At 34.1% G+C, this 19,576-nt stretch overlaps 1 protein-coding gene across 12 annotated transcripts in view; it reads right to left on the bottom strand.

Annotated features, from left to right (window-relative positions):
• The window catches only part of NPAS3 (neuronal PAS domain protein 3), a 783,057-nt gene that overhangs the window by 636,849 nt on the left and 126,632 nt on the right, over positions 1 to 19,576 (bottom strand). For 7 of the 12 annotated variants that reach the window (XM_087951821.1, XM_087951807.1, XM_087951808.1 and 4 more), the window contains exon 2: positions 10,240 to 10,329. The exons of the other annotated variants lie outside the window; for them this stretch is intronic. In XM_087951821.1, coding sequence (XP_087807947.1) covers positions 10,240 to 10,329 — 90 coding nt within the window. The remainder of the gene's footprint in view (positions 1 to 10,239; positions 10,330 to 19,576) is intronic. 12 annotated transcript variants of the gene reach the window in all.

Genomic DNA, 19,576 nt, shown 5'->3' with positions numbered 1-19,576 from the left:
TTTCAGTCAGCGCTCCTGTCAATAGTTCCGCCGCTTCACCACACCACTCAAATCAGAGCTTCCTTTACAATATACACCAATATTCTGAAAATCTTCTTTAAATATGCCTTTCCAGTGCTCAGCCTGCTGTTTCCCTCTTTTCACTTCTTTTAATCGGATGTGCTGCTGTGTGTCACAATTGTCACGATCTCCCTCTTCTGCCGTTGGTTTTCAGGGGGTTCTTCTTCCAGTCTCTGGGATTGTGGCACCTCCCCAAGACCTCTGTGTCTTCCCCTTTCTTTTCCCTACCCCTCCAGGGTCCGACACACCCCGAAAAGCCACCAACTAGCGAAAATCGGAATCTTTCAGAGCGGCGATCCGTTCCTCAGCTCCGCACCGACACAGTACCCAACCGGAAGTCTCTCCCTGCATCTGAATTTTGATCACATGATCATGGGATTGCTGCAAGGATTGTAACTGTGAAAAACAGTCATAAGTCACATTTTTCAGTGCCAGTGTAACTTTGAACATTCACTAAATGAACTGTTGTAAGTTGAGGACTACCCATATAGGAAGGCAAAGACTTGGATAATTAAAAACTGGCATAATGGAAGTTACTGTCTATCTGACTTGCAGATGGGACTTCGCACCCTTCCTGTTTCTCCTGGGCTATGTGGCTTTAGGCAGGGATCCATTACATTGGAGCCACACACCAGGCTTGGCACTATGTCGCTATCTCAGGCATTGTTGGGAAAGGAGAAGGCTGTGGAAGAGATAATGGGAATTGGTTCTCTTCTGTAAGAAATGCATTTCCAAAATTTTATCCAAGGGCTGAAGTAGGGACCTTCCATGTTTTCTTATTTCCTGATCGTTTTAAAAACACTTTTTGTTCTCTATTTTGTATTTTCATATTCGTATTTTGTATTTTACTGAGTGGAAAGGTGAAATACTAAAGTGAAAATAAATACATTCCTGAAATCAATGCAACAGCTATCTCCAAGAATCCATGACAGTTTGTGTGAATGGCATTAATGTTACTGAAAGAAATGCCTTTGCAGGATAGACGACAGAAGGAAGTTGATTTTATTTCTGGGTCACACCACTGTCAAGCCTGAAATTGACATAAGTGTAGCCATTTTAGTTAGTTTAGTTAGTTAGTATATATTCTTTTTCTTACTTTCTCTGTGGTAGTCATGGGGGGAAGGGTTTCGGGCTTGTCACATTCCTAAGGGGGGAGGAGTGGAGATAAAGAAAGTTGTTTTGGCTAGGTGATTATCCTTCCCATGGGAAAACAAGCTGTCCTTGCTTGGGCCCCTTGAGGTGGAGATTTATGACATCAAGCAATGTTGAATTACTTCTATTGGAGAATGTGACTTTTGGGGGTTGTTTCTAACTTGTAATATTGTGGGGTAATTCCAGGTTGTGTCAGATCCGGAATTACCATGGACTTTGCCAATTTGATGCTTTCCTAAATAAAAGAAATCTTTTTAGAAGATGTACTTTGTACTTTTCTTTTTAAATGGATTTCATCACTTGGAAACCTGACAACCACTTCATATGCCTCTAGTCCATTCCATCACCTGATTATGATAACTTTTACTTACTTTCTTTTTGGAATAGGTGTATACCAGTAAAGAAGGGAGAGGTAGAAGTTCAGTTTTATTTTCTGTAAGTTCTGTAAGCACATGAGCAAAACAAAAAAAATGAAGGGATAATCATGGGTGTTCTCCCAATTGTATGGTAAAAAATAGTATGTAGCCTTGGTTCAGTGGGAGGAGAAGTGAGAATGTATGAGTGGATACACTCACATGTTTTCAACAGACATACAACAAACACTTCAGGATCTTATGCAATAATTAAAGGCTCAAGGGAGTGCACAGAAAGTCTCTCTTGCCTACAAAAACTTTATTAATAATAATCACACATGTCTTCAGTTATATTTCCTGTTACAAAACTAATCAGATAATGTAAGGGAAGACAGGAGCACTCCATAAATTGTAGTTACAAATTGGGGTCTTTTAACAGACTCCTGTTTGTATTAGTCACTACAACTTGTCTTTTCATTTTCTATCAGCAGAATCAGTCACACATTCCTTCTGTGTCACCTCAGCATCTCTTTGACTATTACGTGGCCTGCTCCTTAAAAGCTCTTATCATAAACAGCTGCCATTCCCAATCTTGTCTGATCTTTATTTAGTTTCCCTATTCATCAAATTTTTACACTACCCATCACACCTGGTGGTTTACAATTGTTAGCTCCTGCATTGCAATTCTTACCTGTGATAGCTATTACCCAACATTGTTTCTGGATAATCCTTGCTTTTGACCCATTCTGCATGTCCTCATTTTTCCTCAGGTTCAAATTCCTCTAATCTATTTCTTCGAATATTTTATTTCTTATAACAATACATACATATTTTGCACCTACACTGGACCTGACTGAAGTTGCATATTCCTGTTGTTGACGATATATGAAGATCAAAAATAGCACTTAGACTTACCACTTCACAGTGCTTTACAACCCTCTCTAAGTGGTTTACAGAGCAGCATATTGCCCCCAACAATCTGGGTTCACATTTTACTGACCTCGGAAAGATGGAAGCTGAGTCAGCCTTGAGGCAGTCAGGATCAAACTCCTGGCTATGGGCAGAGTTTGCCTGAAATACTGCATTTTAATCACTGTGCCACCACAGCTCTAAGCTACAATAGGAAGTCCACAGAGCTTGCTAAAGAAATCATAGTTAAAGTTAACATTCTTCCTGAATGAGAACAGTTTATGTGTTAATAAAACAGAGGGACAAATATTGTGAGAATACTAAGCAATTATTAATTAGTTCTTTTAAAAATAAAGTTTAAAAGTAGGCTTTATTTTAACACAATGCTACTGGTAGATTATAGCATTAGACAATTTATTTACTAAATTTGTATGCCACAACTCCCACTGTCACAATGGTACAATTTTCTAAATTTTGTAATTGCCCTTCCAAATTTTTTTCAATTTAACTCTTGAAAAACAAACAGGAATGGTCTAGAATTATTCCTCCATTACCCCACAACACTGTCCTTCTTCAGGAAGGATCTGATGCAGCAAGCGATGCTAAATTTGCTAAGCAAGATCAGATCCTCAGGGATAACATAGTAGGTGTTACACTAAAGATAAAGGGTGAGAAGTAAACATGACTATACATCAGTGAGACTGCTACAAAACTGGAAATGTGAAAGAATAAGCAGATGTTAGATACAGTTACACTATTTCTATAGAAAAAAATGAACCTTTCACATTGGTTTTTGCTGGTTCATATGGTCTGTTATAGAAAAGGCTTGTACTTATTAAGCTAGAAAAGTAAAACATTGAAGCTATTCTGTACTTTATTGTGCTGAAAAAAGTTGAAAGTCAATCCTTTTTTCCCTTTCCCTTATACCTACAAGCTTTCTTTCCCCTTGCATTTCCTTCCCCATTTTCATAACATCTTTATTTTCATCTGCATTTATATGATAATTTTAATGGAAGTCTTAATAAAAACATACACTTACATCACTTTTGAAAAGCCAAATGAATATCCTAATGTCTATGTAGACATAGTTCTCAGTTATCCAGGTCATGGTTCTCCCAAAGGTGCAACTGGACTTTCTGATTTTTCTTTGAAGACATCTGAGGGCTGAGAGCTGAAGAAGCTTTTTGGATGAGAAGCAAAACATCTTCAAAGAAAAACCAAAAAGTCCAGTGACGAACATCCTAAATGTTATCCTAGAACTAAAGCAAACAAACAAAAAACCTGCTCCAGTTCATGACATAATCATATCTAGACTGTGCTACAATAAACAAACTGTATACAGGACTATTTTTAAATTAATTCAAATGTTTTGCCATGCTAAACTAACTTCATAATATTTTGATATCTTTTTGTCTACTTTAAATGGTAATAGAATTGTATATTAATAAAAAGAGAGAAAGCCTTTTCTTAACTGAAGAATAATTTAATGACAAGTATGGTTTATTCAAAAGCCATAGAGAGAGAAGCCCACAGTAAGCTTAATTCTGTAATTCAAAAACTCAAAATATGCCTGCTAACTGTTAGCCTAACCATTACTTTAAGCAGAGACCGTTTTTTTGAATATAGATCAACTGTTTCTAAGTCAGTTAGACTGATGGGCACAATTTCAGTGGTGGCCTGCAAATGTAGAAACCTCTCCTGTGAAATGTATATTAAACTTTTTATTTTATTTTTCTTCAAGACCTTTTTGCTCCTGTCCAGTTTGAATAATGATGCTGAGCTAGAATTCTAAATTGCTCCTTATTTATTTTTGTATTATGCTTTCTATGGATTGCTATGCGCAGATAAAGTTGATTTATGCTGATGTTTTCCTTGTAATGTTTTATATGGATTTTCATGCTTTTAGTTACATTTATATTATTTCGGTATATATTCTTGAGATTCCTATTCTGTCCATCGTGAATACAAGAATATAAAACTAAACAAATAAATAAATGTTGCTTTTCAAAATCGTTTAACATCCCTTTAAAAGAGCTATTGTCAAGCATTTGTATAAATTAAATTGCAACCATAAATTCAAGACATTCCTTTGGTAATTCACAAGCCTCCAGATGCTGATGAAGCATCCCTTATCACTAGTTACATTGGTAGGAATGGAAGAACAGTTGTTCAGCAAACTCACTGCATTTTGTTGTACTGAAGAACTATCATACTCAGAACTCAGTAAGAGCAATTATTTGTGATGGATGCTGAATTGACAAAAATTGATTCAAACAAAGGTACTAACTTGGCTCTTAATAAGAAATATTTGCAATAATTAGGAAAAACAATCCCTAAGATATTTGACTATAAGCTAGAATGTCCAAATTTATAGTATAACTCAATTTTCAATACTTTAATAGTGCCATTTTGCTATCCTCATTTCACCTCTATTTGAATAAAAACTCACAGTAAAAAAGAATGAAATTTAAATAGTTTAAAATTGTAATTTATTTACTTTATGGAAATTAAAAGTATTTTTATAGTCTACAACATCCATCAATAAAAAATAAAATACCCATGCTACAGAGAAATCAAACTAAATATTAAAATAAATGAATCATATATCTTTGATGCTATAACCACTGGCATCAAGTCATATCTCAAAGGCATTTTCAGATTTCAAAGGCTTTAATTTTGTCTATAAAGGGAATATTAATATCTGAGATATTTGCTAGATAGTATAGCAATATGTACTGTAAAAATGCTTTGAACTGATTCTAAGTTCCAAAATATTTTTTTGTGGATTCTAGATCGATTTAATCTCATCAGACAAAATATATAACTAGAAAGAAATGAAGTTGCTAGTAGAACTTTCTCCTTAGACATTATATTAAAATAATGGGATGCAGGGGGAGAGAGAATCATTACTAGAAAACTTATCAAAGTTCACATGCAATGTGAGATTTTAAGGGAAAACAATGTGGCATTCCTACTACATTTTCACCCAAAGAACTTTTGAAGTCAAATCTAAATGTCCAAATATGTGTACTGATTTCCCTTTTTTTTTCTTTTCTCCCTACATACAGTCTCTGGGTTAATAAGGAGTTCCATTCCTAATGGTGTCTTTAACTCAAAATTTGTATGTAAGTTGGAATAATACATACGAATGGACTGCCTGTATTAAAAATGGTGGATAGGATTGTCCTTCCTCAAGCTGACAACTACTAAAGTCACCCAATGGTTTCAGAAACCATCAAAAAATGCTAAATACAGGCAGTGTATTAAAAACCTGTGTGGCTTCATTGGTTTCAGCAGTTCATCAGTCTGAAGAAGGAGAATACTATCCACCATTTTTAGTAAAAGGCAGCACGTTTGTAAGTATGGGTTGTCCATAAGATAGATATTCTTAACCCAAGGACTGCCTATGTCTTCCCGTCCGCATATAAATACAAATGCATTTTCATTCAGTGCCGTTTCAAAGTCTTGAAAATAAGAAGTACTGAATTACTACTTTGGTGTTTAATCATACTGCTAATAAAACAAAACAAATGAATAAATTGAATTAAAATATAGAAGACCCAACCAACATCACAGAAGTACACCTCTGGTTCATTCAAGTCTTTTATTTATATCTTTATTATTTGCTATATGCAACCTAAACCATTCCTGATAGTCCTTAGGTTTTAAAAACCTTAAGTTAAATGTGAAATGCTGCAATGGGTAGCATCCAGTATCTTCTCCATTAAACAGAAATAGTAAATATCCAGCAAAGCATGTAGGATAAATAATTATAAGAAATAAGCATTAAATAAATACAAAGTAGCTTGTGTGAGACTTAAAGTTAAAATAATTGTATGAACTGCATATAAACATATGGAATTTATTGCTATTAAATCTATACTGGGCAATAAGACTATTTATTTATTTTTCTTTGATTGAATTAACTGTATATCCATATTTCATTTGGTAGACAAGAGACTTGCTCTTGATATTTGCAATATAAATAATATCAAATAGTAAATCTCTCTAGTTCCATTACTGGAAATGCTGAATCTTACATTAAGAAACTGTTGACTATGGTTTTTAACTGAATACTTTTTAAGAGTGTAAGAAAGCATAAACTCATTAATTCCTAGCCTTCTTTAATCACTTGTACACTCAAAACCAAATAATGAAAAATTGGAAAGTAGATACACATTTATATCAATACAATTAAAATAATTTATAAACATAGTTTAAATCACTAGTATAAAACACACCTCATTTAAAAAAAAATAGTTATTTGAAATTCATTAACACAAATGGGTATTTGTTACAAAAACAATTAAAATGGTTTTGTTTCCCAACAATGCCTTTATATACCATAGAATAGGAGTACCAAACTTTCAAGGGCCTGAACTAACTGGCAGCTGGAAATTGTGTTAAGGATTATTTTCATAAAATATTTGTCTTAATTGTGTGCCATTGAAAAAATTGAAATCTGTCGGCTCTAGCCACTCACCTTTTAAAAAAGATGTCCTTTGGAAATAAGTGGTTTATGTTCAGGATTGATGTATTTGTCTGAAAATAATATTTAAAAAACAATAACCTAAAATCAGAACCTTGGGTTGTAAGCAAGGATTCTGACAATTAGCAGCTCTGAAGGAATGTATGTTTGTCCTATTATTTCTCAGATGCAAACTGAGTTTCTAAACTTAAAAGATATTTATTTCTTTAGTTCAATCTGCAAATTAAAAAATCAGTTATTTTTAAAGGCTGGTTCATATCTCAGAAATGAAAGACAAACGAATAAAATAACAGTTTTCAAAATACTTCTATAAATCAAAGTGTAGTGTAACTTTCAGAGATTATTTTTAGTAGAAGTAAAGAAGGATATGGAATGTTAGAAATAAATCAATGTATAAAGGTAAATTATTTTGACTAAAAATACACTCTGCTGATCAAAATAATTTTAATAAAATTTTACTGAACTTTTTAGCTGCATAAAATATGTGCACAAATATATATTTTTTGCAAATGACTTATTCCACCTGAAAGACCTATTGAGATATACATAGTTTCATGAAAGCTGTTAATTACCCATTGACTCCAACAGCAATTAGGATCCAAAATATTTTTTAAAAAATATTCAGCATAAATCACTATGTGAATAATCATTATTTAAGATTGGGTTTTGTTTAAATATATATGATTAAATCTAGAATTTTTGCTCATAAAAGTTCTTTCCATCTATGAAATAAAATTTAATTTCCAAAAGTACTTTCCCTAAAATGACTGTTGTGAACAGAAATGCTTTCTAATCATCACACAAAGATTAAATGAAACCCAGTTAGCCAGCCAGCCTGCCTGTCTGTTTCTGATGTTTTCTAACAAGAACTTAACACTAGGATGCTGCTAATACAGCTGGGTAATAAGTAAGTCATAAAAACATCATACTAAATATTCCAGGCACTATGATTTTTTTTTTTTTTAGAAATACACTGAAAATGCAAACAAAAGTTTTACGTCTGTGAAACATCAGTTTTAGGGGTCATATTATCTACTTATCACTAGGTTCTTATTTAAATCGCTTTATAATGGGAAAAATGAAAAAAAAATTCAAAGGACAAACTAGATATGATATTTGCTGTTTAACATGCAGGTTTTAAAAAAATGCAAATACCAGATATCAAAGATTTATAATTATTAAAAGTGCAGCTAGCCAAAAAATGAAAAAATTTAAACTCTGTTTCAATTGCAATGTTTTTCAAAATTGTGATCCTCTGAAGCTGTTATTTGCATTGGGAAGAAATTACTTTTTTTACATCCATGCAGAGCAAAGGATAAAAAAGAAGCTACTGGTGCAGAAACATTAAGAAGATTACTTCTGGTTGGTAGAAAAACAGCTGCCACAGAAAAGCAACTGTTAAATTTGTTAAAAGATAAAGAATTAAAAAGAGCACCATATTAAATCAGAACAAACAGCCAAGCATTTTGTTCCTTATGTGGTCAGCCACATACAAGAAACGCTCCATGCCCTACTTACTTACCAATAAAGTTCTCAAAACACAAAAATAAAACTATTTTGGCATTCATAAAAATAATAATAAAGTTTCTTCATTAAACTTAAAGTGGGGCCCACTTTAATGAAGAAGCTTTCTTATTTCTAAGCAAGTTGTAAAACAAATTAAATTCGGCTAGTATCAAACTTTAATCTACTTCCAGGGGCTCCATCATTTCTGCACATTCTAAAAAACTTCAATTGTTCTGAGGCCGCAATTTTCTATCCTTAATTTGAGTTTTGACTTATAAGATTTGTTAGGACAATGAGTAAATAGTTATTCAAAAAGCCATTTAACTGTAATAACATGGGGATAAGAAGATAATAACTTGCCATCTGTTAGCCTGGGCTAGGTAAGTATAAATGTTTACTAAAGTTCAATTAAAATGTTTATTAAAGCCTTTCCTTTTTTATTATCAATTTCCAGTATTCATAGACTTGTACGAATATTAACATAATGAGTTTTGATGATTTAAGCTTCCTTTCTTTGTTTAATTTTATAATCTCTCTTGATCAACCAATATCAACCATTCATACTTGATAGTAATTCTATATCTTGTTTTACTATAACTGATTCATCTTGGTATCTAACTAAAATGTTCAAGTTTTCAACTGTTAAGATCTACAACTGAAGCATTTCAGAAAGACTAAATGGAAAACACCAAAAGGGGGAAACAACCTAATAATGTGCAAAGAACAAGAGATAACAGAAAAAAACAGATAAGTGGTAATAGTCAAATTAGTAAGATCAAACACAGATAGCCTGGCAACCGAACAATAACTATAACAAATGCTTATTGTAGCATTAAACTATATAACATACATCTACTCTTACCAGAATTGAACATATTTTTATGTTTTATTTTGATAGTAATCAAATCCAGAGAAATGATCATAGCAACCTCACATGCTCATCACAAAATAGGGTCACATTATCTGCATGCTGTTGAGCATCTGGTGTAACTGATCCACATACATAAACGTATTTCTGAATACAAACATTAATGGCAGGATCATGGTTACTGCTTAATTTATTCATGAAATAAAATAGTAATTACAATAAAATATCCCCCTTTTTAATAAACAAAAATGTATTAAAATTCAATGCTGCATTACATTTCCTTGCTCACACCAATATAGAGTATTGGATTCTTGCAATACACTTGTAACATTTTCTACCCACCAACTGATTCAGATATTGTTAAGCAAAGGACAAGGCAAACAACTGAAAAGTAGAAGGACTCAACCTCAATTTAACTGTCCTGTAAGGTACATACTAATTAGCTTCAAAGCTATGAAATCCTAGCTAGCATGTTAAGTCTGCTACATGACAGTATAATTTGCCTTCTTAAAGGATTATGCAAATTACAACTCATCATTCCATTACACGACTGAAAAAAGTGACAGCTAATTTATACATAACACACCTTTCAAATCCCTAAGATGTGAAGCACCTGTGCAATATATTTTGCCTAGGTTTTTCTGGCTTTAAGTATTTGTTTACTGCAATATACAGAAGCATACCTAAGAGATTTAATAAAGTCCTAGAGGTTTATTTATTTCCCTTTTAACTTCAAGAGCACAATTCCCAAGTATGAAAACAAAATACTGTATATCTGTTCCCAATTTCAAAGTTATTTCATTCAAGAAGTGTACGTTTCAATACATGTTCAACTTGCTATTCAGAATGGGACAGCACTAATGCACGAGCCAGAAGAAAGACTCACACAGATTTCAACATACTTCTGGTAGGTAGATTCACAGTAGATTCCGTCATATCTGTAGATTTTCCTACATTCTGACTGGTTGGGTAGAGGATGCTGGACAGTTACTCTGTAGAGGCATCAAAAACAGATATACATGACTAGAGATTCTCTACAGTCAACTGTAATGCAGGACAAGTAGTACTTTTTGAGGTACTTTTATTATATGTTAAGTCTTTCTCATCTTGCTATATTAACTACATTATAGATAAATAAATACAAATTAGATTCCATTGCTGGAATACAATTGAAAGTATCTAAAATAAATTATTTATTACAATATATATTCCTCTCCTCAAAATAAAAGAGGACATATATAAAACCTTCAATTTTTAATGAGCATTTGTACATACATATATACTATATGTACATGTGGGTGGGTGGGTGGGTGTACACACACACAAAGTAATCAGATTTACTTTGGGATGTTCAAAACTGTTACAGAATTTGAAAATCCATCTACTTAATAGTCTATTCCTGTTTCCTATGATGACAAAACTCTGGCTAGAAATCTAATTGTCACAGAAATTAAGCATACTACACAATTTATATAATTATAATTAACAATTAAATCAAGGTAGCTTTTTGTATTTAATGATGGTTCTTAAAATTCTTATAAGATTCATTTTAGTTTTTAATCTTTTTGACCAATTTTATATTTTATGGCATTGTATCAGTATGCATAATTATGAATAATAGTTCAAAGGAAATAAAAGTGATTCAATTTGAATCTTTTTCCATCAGTTAAATCTTCATTGAAGTATGATCTCTATTAAGACCTTCCTTCTCAATATTAAAAATCTACTTAGGCAACTCAGCATAACTATGTTTCTTTATAAATATTCTCCTTCTTGATGCTTTACAAAATTTCAATTTTTGGAACAAAATTAACATTAACATTCTTTGAATAAAATCAAAATTATGAAATCAAATTCACTCATATAATCTCCATGCAATCACATTGGGATTTCAATTAAAATATAATTTAAACAGAAACCGATCCATTTATTTTATTTTATTAAATTTGTTTCCTGCCCATCTCACCATGAGGGTACTCCCATTCCACGTAGACCTTTTTTTTTTTTAATTCTATCCAAGTATATTATAGTTTCTGGAACATATGGTTTCCATAATGAACTTCTCAAAGTTTTTAAATAATACTGTTATTTGGTTAGAACAACTCGCAGTGTCTGTAGTTATCTCTCAAACTCAGGCATAAAGAACATTAGTAAAATTCAACAGCAACAGCTTTCATAAAGCAAACCACTAATTTAATTGACAATATATAAAATTCCTAATTCTTGCATAGCTATTACATTTAAACAAGTGAATGGCAGAATCTGAAGATTTGGTAGCATACAGGTGAAACTCGAAAAATTAGAATATCGTGCAAAAGTTCATTTATTTCAGTAATGCAACTTAAAAGGTGAACCTAATATATGAGATAGACTCATTACATGCAAAGCAAGATAGTTCAAGCCGTGATATGTCATAATTGGCTTACAGCTCATGAAAACCCCAAATCCACAATCTCAGAAAATTAGAATATTGTGAAAAGGTTCAATATTCTAGGCTCAAAGTGTCCCACTCTAATCAGCTAATTAAGACATAACACCTGCAAAGGGTTCCTGAGCCTTTAAATGGTCTCTCAGTCTGGTTCAGTAGGAAGCACAATCATGGGAAAGACTGCTGACTGACAGTTGTGCAGAAAACCATCATTGACACCCTCCATAAGAAGGGAAAGCCTCAAAAGGTAATTGCAAAAGAAGTTGGATGTTCCCAAAGTGCTGTATCAAAGCACATTAACAGAAAGTTATGTGGAAGGGAAAAGTGTGGAAGAAAAAGGTACACAAGCAGCAGGGATGACCGCAGCCTGGAGAGGATTGTCAGGAAAAGGCCATTCAAAAGTGTTGGGGATTTTCACAAGGAGTGGACTGAGGCTGGGGTCAGTGCATCAAGAGCCACCATACACAGACGGATCCTGGACATGGGCTTCAAATGTCGTATTCCTCTTGTCAAGCTGCTCCTGAACAACAAACGTCAGAAGCGTCTTACCTGAGCTAAAGAAAAACAGAACTGGTCTGTTGCTCAGTGATCCTCTTTTCTGATGAGAGCAACTTTTGCATCTCATTTGGAAACCATGGACCCAGAGTCTGGAGGAAGAATGGAGAGGCACACACTGCAAGATGCTTGAAATCCAATGTGGAGTTTCCACAGTCTGTGTTGATTTGGGGAGCCATGTCATCTGCTGGTGTTGGTTCACTGTGCTTCATTAAGTCCAGGGTCAACGCAGCCGTCTACCAGGAGATTTTGGAGCACTTCATGCTTCCTTCCACAGACGAGCTTTACGGGGATGCTGACTTCATTTTCCAGCAGGACTTGGCACCTGCCCACACTGCCAAAAGCACCAAAACCTGGTTCAATGACTGTGGGATTACTATGCTTGATTGGCCGGCAAACTTGCCTGACCTGAACCCCATAGAGAATCTATGGGCCATTGCCAAGAGAAAGATGAGAGACATGAGACCGAACAATGCAGAAGAGCTGAAGGCCGCTCTTGAAGCATCCTTGTCTTCCATAACACCTCAGCAGTGCCACAGGCTGATAGCTTCCATGCCACGCCGCATTGAGACAGTAATTGCTGCAAAAGGGGCTCAAACCAAGTACTGAGTACATATGTATGCTTATACTTTTCAGAGGTCCGATATTGTTCTATGTACAATCCTTGTTTTATTGATTGCATGTAATATTCTAATTTGATAGGGGGCGTGCATAAGCGCACCAACGTGCCTACCGTCCCTGTCCTATTGTTTCTCTTATTCTTTTATTTTTCTTATATGTACCCATTTCATGTATTCACAACTATGTATACACTTATACTTATTATCTTGTAAACAATTGGCAAATCAAATAAATAAATAAAATAAATAAATAATTTCCTGAGATCGTGGATTTGGGGTTTTCATGAGCTGTAAGCCATAATCATCTCAATTATGACAAATCACGGCTTGAACTATCTTGCTTTGCATGTAATGAGTCTATCTCATATATTAGGTTCACCTTTTAAGTTGCATTACTGAAATAAATTAACTTTTGAACGATATTCTAATTTTTCAAGTTTCACCTGTATATAGTTCACTGACTATCATGCAAATCATCTGGTAAAAAGATGGTTGCTCATTATGTACAAGTAATAAAAAATGTGGGTGTTTTCATAAAGCTCGTCTTCCAGACAGCTTATCCTGAATTAATTTTGACAAGTTATTCACCAAACAAAGTCTGGTTGTATGAATTCCATATTATGTTGCCAAAGATCAAATTGCATTTGCTATTTTTTTCTAGAAGATCTATAGTCCTTTTCATCTATGCATTTAAATTAATTTCTTCTTTATATTTTTGTGAAGTGAAGAACAGAGTGAAGAACTACTATTTGAGTCTAATCAATCTAAACTGACTAAGTGAAATCACTTTTTTATTCTCTTGGAAAGTATTTCCAAATAAAATTCTCACTCTCAGATGACAATATTTTTGGCAAATTACCTCCATTGTGGAAAAAGTTAATATTTTTATTCACTATGTATTAGCAAGCAACAGCAATACAAGTTTTAGGATATTTTTAATTGAAATTAACAACCTTCAGAAATGTAATGTTTACATCTCCTTTCCTTGAGGAAGGGAAGGAAAGAAAAGGAAAGGAAAGATGGTGGGAAAGGAAAGGAAAGAGAGTACACATTTTTACTAAGTTTCAAAACATCCTTTTATATATTGTTGATTTTGCACATCATTCTCTCCTCTCACCTTGACATGTCACTTCAACTCTAGATGGATGTATCATGTAACTTGAGGAGGAACTTTGAGTGCATTTACATACATGTGAAACATGTAAGGCTATGACTAATTTTAACTGACAGGGCAGAATTTAAATAATTAGTTACAAGAAGTCAAACTAAAAGAAAAAAGGAGGGAAGAGATGGTTAGAGGCAGAGTAGTAAATTGTTCCATTTTTGCAGGTAATCTAAATGCAAACTAGAAGCAACTTATCATGAGAATGGATTTTCCACCATCTGGTCAAATAACAGGGGATTTGTCTAGTGGCAAGCAAAGAATGGAATGATGTGAGAAAGATTAGCGGGCAAGTCCTACAGTTGGCTAAAATGTATTTTGTGCAAACAAGAACAGATGATGCCTTAACAATTACACCTGTCAAAAACTCCAGAAAGCAATCCATCTCTGAACAGCCCAGTTGAAAACAGGCTAGTTCATAACAAAATGAATTTTTTTAAACAATTGCCAGCCATAACAGTTTGATGCATGACAAGCTTAGGAAGTCATATTCCACGTTCAACTGAAACCTTAACTAACTAAACTGTGGCTTTTTGTGATAAGTAAGATATTAAACTGAGAAAAAAATAGAAGTAATGCAAATAATTGTAGCATCTCAAAGGCAAAGAAAGTTGGAATTTCCTTTTACCATACTACTATGTATAAACATTCTAACCCTCAAAATGGTTTCTCTGATTTAAGGGCCAACCTCAATCTGAGAGTGGAGGTATGTTCTCCGAGTTTGGAGAAACTGGGAGAACGTACCTCCACTCTCATCCTATACCCAAGCTCAATCTCAATCTCTATGATATGAACACTATATTTAGCAATAGCTTTTACCAGTCTGTTATTGCTCACAAGTAGCCTAGGAATAGAAATAGATTCTTGCACAGGCCAAACAATATAAGAGTTTGTTGGAAGGCAAGGTCTGTCAAGCATGGTCCTTTCAAGAAATTCCTAACTTACTTTGCTGGCAATTTTCTTCCTCAGAGCATAGATGGCCAGCTACATTTAATGTATTCAAGGAAGCAGAAGAAGCATGGCAAAGTGATTATGTCATGCTGGAGGTCTTGATTTAAGAAAGCAGATTTTAAAGAATTCAGAACAGTGGTAAAAACTGCTGGGAAAGGAAGCTCATAAGAAATGGAACTTCCTGGAAAATGGGTAGACAGAAAGTGCTATTGCAAACAATTTTTGATTTAAAAAGTTAGGGGAAATATGGCTACGAAAATTCTATCAAATCCCTTTATCAGAAGAGGCCATAGAAGACATTTTCTGTAAAGTGGGGGGGGGGGAGTTTATTTTTGTGTGGGAAGGCCTGGTTTTCACTTGTTTTACATTGAGTATGTATGTATGTTTGGACTGAAGAACACAGGGGCAAGCTGCAAAGAGTCCATTCTAAATAACACAATGAAAATGAGGAAGATTGCTTAAAATGCAACAGCAGCATTCTAAGCCAGTGTCCTACTAACTCTCCATAGAGATGCAGAGGTGGTATTATATTAATAATACTATCTCTGCAGCTCCTTTTTTATTTTACCAACTTTTTCCATCATATCAAATTTGGTCCATTCTGTACTCAACATCTTCACTAGCAGAATTTTTTACCCTTCCTTCTGAATTCTTGCCTTCAATACCACCCATTATTCTCTTCCCATCTCCCGAATCACTGATGCTTGTCAACAGGTATTTTTCACCTGAAAAAATGGATTGCTTTAAGAAGTTCAGACACATCTTAGCATGCTAAATAAACATTATTTATTTTTAAGTGTACACTAAGGTATGTGGCATATGTTTATTTATTTTTGGAAAGTTTATTGACTATTGGTTATTGACTATCATATGAAAAATACAAAGGTTAGTCTTCAGTGTTATTTGTTCATATTTGTTTTGAAATAAAATACCTTTCCAAAAATCAGCATAAGATGTATCACTTAGTACTATAAAACTTGATGTCATTTTAAGTTATTATCCCAAAAAATTCTGCTCTTTTTTCCTACTAAAGCTGAAAGACAAAAAATTATTTGTTTTGCCAAATGCTTAAACTTCATCTTTTATGCTGGATATTTGTGTAAATTTTTAATATGTTAGCTACTAATTTTAAAAAGTAGATTATAGGCCCAATGCATCACATATAAAAACTTCAGGAACATATTCAATAGGTAGTGAAATAAAAACACTTTATTGGGAAAAATATGCTATGGTCCAAATTAGAAGTACTAAATTAATGATAAAGTGTTTACCAGCTACAGCAAATGTGTTATAGCATTTGCTCTTGTGAACCTTGTTTTTTTCAAAAGTTTGTCAATATTAAAATAACTGTACTGGAACAATGTTTTGAAATCAGAAAAACACACAATTCTTCATGAGACCTTTGAATGCTATTCTTATATGTATGCATCCAAGTGATAAAAAAAGGTTGATTCTCACTTTCTTTTTAATCAATTAGTGTATGCTAATAAGGCACATTGAAATATTGTTCCTTTTCTAATGATTGCACTGTTGCATCTTTTACTCCTTACTCTTACAACCTGCATTTGAAACTTAAATTCTCTGGAATATATGGAAGTGGGTTTTTTTTCCTTATGTGTCTTCTGTGCAATAAAAATACTGAAGTATCTTCACATGAGCAACACAGAACTGTAACCTTCAATCATTAATCTTCAATACTTATTTTCCAGACTTTTGTAAGACTGATCCAATGGAAAAAGACTAAACTTTTGACCAGTGAAGCATTTTAGTGATGCAAGAGAAAAAATTCATGATATTTTATAAATTCAAGATAAGATAAGCCATTAAAAGCCAACCAGCCAAGATAAGCCATTAAAAGCCAACCAATAGAATATGTTTTCTTTTCTTTAATTTATAAAAATAGCTTTTCAAAATACTTATATTTGCAGACAGCATGGGCCAATTATACCATGGGCCATTACAACCCTCATTGCAGAAGCTGGGGTATATTTGATGGGAGCATCCCCCAGTAGTGGAAGACCCTAGCTCAAGGTCCCAATGGTCATTCTTGTGCCATCCCATCTCCATGCTGCAAGCCTCTGTGAGTGCTGTGTGGTTTGACTCTTTTTTGTTCTCTACCTGATTGAGGCTCCTCCCTTGTTGGCATGTTGGCGAAGTAAATTCCTATCCACATTGCAACCCTCTCCCCTCCAAGGGTTCTTGGATCTTCTTTCAAGTGAGTCTGCACCTGCATCTGCTCCGCTAAGATGTTTCATTGGCCCTGTGATCTCAGGTGTTGGGCACAGCCAGCCTTCTCTAAGAGAAACTTCACAGTTTGCACTTTAAAACAATCCTTTTCCACCTTACAGGACTTTCTACAGTAGGTTGGAGTTGTGGACAGGTTTGTTTTTATTGGTGAATATAGGAGACTGTCTACACTCCATCTGGCAATGCATATATATAGAAGTATTATTTCAGTTGTTAGGTGGGAGATTCTTTTATGAAGAACCTATTTGAGTGACAGAAATTGGTCAGTATCCTGCTTCATTTCTGTGTCCAAATCCAATTACATTTCCCATTTTAATCTTTCCAATAAACTTTGGTTGGCATTCCAGCTCCAATCAGAAGCAGAAAATTTTGCTTGCGTGTTTTGTTCTGTCAATTTCAAATTGATCATAAAACTCATCAACATTCTCTTCTTCTGCTTTGGTGGTTGTGGTGTGAGCTTGAATGGTCATGACATTAATTTGTCCACAAAAACAAGTAGTGTCCTTGTTATAATCTTCTTAATCATTACAGCAAAACTGTTTCTACTTTGCTCTTCATATTTTGAGTAATAAAAAATGTGATCTACTGACTCAAAGTGTCCGATCCCAATCCATCTCCTTTTCCTGATGCTTAAGATGTCAATTTTCATTCCATGTTCCTATTGTAATTCTTTGAGCTTCAGATTTTGTTTTTCTGTGTAGAAGCAGCCGCAACTTGACATCTTGAAAGCTTAATTTAGTCATGTCATAAACATCATTAGTACTCGAAAAGATCCTCAGCTCTTCCTCAGTAGCATGTTGAATGCCATCAAACCTGAGAGGCGCATCATCCGGCACTGTCAATTGTTTTATCTTTTATCCATGTATTTTCTTGGTAGAAATATAGGAATGGTTTACCATTGCCTCCTCCTGGGCAGTATGAATTGATGCCTTTGCATTGTCACTAAAGTGATAAGGTGCCTCTGGCATTATCCTGTATCATTGCTGACCTATATGGACATCTATCAGGTGTGAAGAATCACACTAAGTTCCATTTAAAGTGATTTCTTGTTCAAGCATATATACACGCACCTAGTCAACTAACAATCAGCAGTAAATTGGCACTAAGTGAGAGTTAACAGAATTCAAGAGGGGGCTGGGCATGGATCACTTGTGGGAATGTAATGACTCCAACTAATTCCTCCTTGACTCTACCCCAGGCTCTGTTTGCTAGGCAGTTGTGATGATATTCATGCCTTCGGGTGAACTTGCTGGGAATATATAATCTTGGCATATATTCCTAATTTTCTTCACTTGTCCTTCCTTGGAGCATGCCCACCCACCCACCACAAAAAGGCAATACATGGGGATTTGTGGGAGAATATAAATGGTAAATCTGATTAATTTGGATGAACAGTTACATTTGATTTCACTAACCTTCAAGAAACAAATGTGCAATTTTGGAATGCTTCTACTCCATGATGATCATGGAAATTCAGATGCTTATAGTTTAAGGAATATCTATTAAACAAGATAGTTCACAAGACCTAAATACAAACAATGGACAGTTTTATGATTTATCCATGTACAAATAATGTCCAGGCTCATCTATTATGATGTGAAGAATGAGGAGGATTACCTTTAAAGGTAGTTAATTAACTTCATCTTATAAAGAATATGCCCATCCAAATGTTGGTGAAACAAAGTTGTCAAATCACATTAAATGTATTCTGACTTTATTGATTATGTGGGGTCAGAAATATAAGAGGCAAACGTTGGCTTCATGATTAATCCCTCAACATTTTGAGATTATTTGAAGAACAGCTGTCATCTATAACATGGAAGTATCAGCACTATAGATTTTTTTCATCTACCCATGTTCAAGGGCGGTGAATTCAAAGGAGACAGACCTTTCCTGAACAAGACCCATTTCTCTCAGATCAATTTTCATCAGTGGTTCAGCGCCCACATCATTACACCATTATAAACTTTTAGGAAGGCTTTTTTTTTGTTTTCCCCCCTTTGTAATTCTGCTTTACTGAACTTTCGTTAGATTTCACATATAAAATATGATACGTTTTAATACTCTCTGAGATTTTTTTTTTTTACAAAATGTATGATTTTTTTATGTGACCAAATCCATTCACACATGTAGTGGCTTACAAGCAAAAGTTACAACACAAAACCATAAAACATAAAGTATAAAGAAACATCTGCAATCCTAACATTAATTTAACACTCATTAATAAAAAGGTCTCCTGAACAACTTAGATCTTCAATGTTTTTCTGAAGGCCATT

This window comes from Notechis scutatus, chromosome 1, assembly GCF_049901735.1.
Source record: "Notechis scutatus isolate UNSWTSFEM ecotype Mainland chromosome 1, rNotScu1.2, whole genome shotgun sequence".
Classification (NCBI taxonomy): Eukaryota; Metazoa; Chordata; class Lepidosauria; order Squamata; family Elapidae; genus Notechis; species Notechis scutatus.
Note: the sequence above shows the minus strand (reverse complement) of the source record. Positions and strands in the feature narration are given on the sequence as shown.